Below are 1,525 nucleotides of genomic sequence, written 5' to 3'. Positions count from 1 at the left end.
CTGGGGAGGCGCGGCAGGAGTTTGTGGTGATCTTTAGTTCACCAGGGGGCATGCCGAGACTCACCCACGAGGTGTATCTGTGCGTCCAGTTGTATTGCAGGGCGTGCGTGAGAGAGAGGCGAGGTTGAAGGTGGTAGAGCACCCAGGCAAGTAGTGGCCGCACATTTTGAAGCAGCCGGGAAACTGAAACAATGTCAGAGGCATTGACTCTACAAGGGAGATTGCAGAGGTACAGAGGGACTGTTCCTCCTTTTTTTTTTTTTTTTAAATTCATTTAGAGAGAGAGGGGAAGAGGGTAGGGGGTAGGGGGGAGAGAGAGAGAGAGCGCGAGAGAGAAACATTTATTTGTTCCACTTACTTATGCATTCCATTCAGTGGTTGATTGTTGTTTGTGCCCTGACCGTGGTGTATTGGGATGACGCTCTAACCAACCGAGCTACCCGGCCAGGGCCCTGAGGAACTATTAAAGTGCAGATTCATTCAGCTCAGCGGCTGAACTTGAGGGTGAGAGAAGGAACACAGAAGTTAAAGATGTGTGAGGTGTTTAGCTTTTGTGATCAGAGAAAATAATATCAAGGTTCAGAAGACGGGAGATGGAAGGACAGATCAGCTAGTTGGACTTCACAGTGGTGAACGACTCCAGTGGCCTTGCAGGCTGACGGGAAGTTTTTCTCTGATTTTCACATTTGAGGATGAACCCAGTGCAAATGCTTTGGGACGGGGATGTTGAGGAGCCAGCCGGCGTGTTGTCCTCTGATGTGGGCGTTCAGAATGGAGTCCATCAACCTCTTTCCTACGTTATAAAAGGAAGTTAGTGGACAGAGGTTTTTCAGCTTTAGTTGCATATTAGAATCACTTAGGAACTTTTACATTTTATATAAATAGATTCTCTATTTAATTGATCGAGGGACCTAGATCAGAATTTATTTTCTTTAAGCTCCTCAGTGTAACCGGAGTTGAGAATCACTGTGCTGGAATTTGTCAGAGTTTTCTGGGGAAGAATTCCTTAAGGGGTGGATGAAAAAGGGTAAGTGAGAAATGATGAGGGTCCACTTGAAGATACGGATTTGTAGCATCTCTCGTTAAAACACTGTGATCCCCTTTCTTAGCACGAATTTCTCTTTCTCTTTTCCTCATCAGGGAGCCCCTCGAGCAACCAATAGAAGCTGTGCAATTATGTGAACTTCTCAAGTCGACTGTCTTCCTCAAAGTGAAGAAGGACGGTAATCCTTACCTACATACAGTGCAGAGCCTTCTCAGAAGCACAGAATATTTTTATATTTCCTTTATGTGAATTTTTAAGCTGCGAAATGATGGCCTTAATTTCCTTTTTTGACACTGAAAGTTTTGTAAAAGAAATCATATCCATACACTTTGTTGCAAGATATGAATTATTGACACTGAACTCACTGTACTGTTTGGAAAGGGTCCCTCAAATTTTTTGACATTTTTTTGTATGTGTTTTGTTTTTTTTAAGTTCTTATGAGAAGAGAAGGGGAGGGAGGGTCATTAAACCACTGTGTGT

The 1,525-nt window shown here is 43.7% G+C and overlaps 1 protein-coding gene across 1 annotated transcript in view; it reads left to right on the top strand.

Moving 5' to 3' along the window:
• The window catches only part of LMNB1 (lamin B1), a 22,698-nt gene extending 21,469 nt beyond the window's left edge, over positions 1-1,229 (top strand). Inside the window, exon 10 of the mRNA XM_006764376.2 lies at positions 1,141-1,229. Coding sequence (XP_006764439.1) covers positions 1,141-1,182 — 42 coding nt within the window. The 3' untranslated portion in view covers positions 1,183-1,229. The remainder of the gene's footprint in view (positions 1-1,140) is intronic.
• The last annotated feature ends 296 nt before the right edge of the window (positions 1,230-1,525 follow it).

This window comes from Myotis davidii, unplaced genomic scaffold (assembly GCF_000327345.1).
Source record: "Myotis davidii unplaced genomic scaffold, ASM32734v1 scaffold159, whole genome shotgun sequence".
In the NCBI taxonomy this organism is placed as follows: Eukaryota; Metazoa; Chordata; class Mammalia; order Chiroptera; family Vespertilionidae; genus Myotis; species Myotis davidii.
Note: the sequence above shows the minus strand (reverse complement) of the source record. Positions and strands in the feature narration are given on the sequence as shown.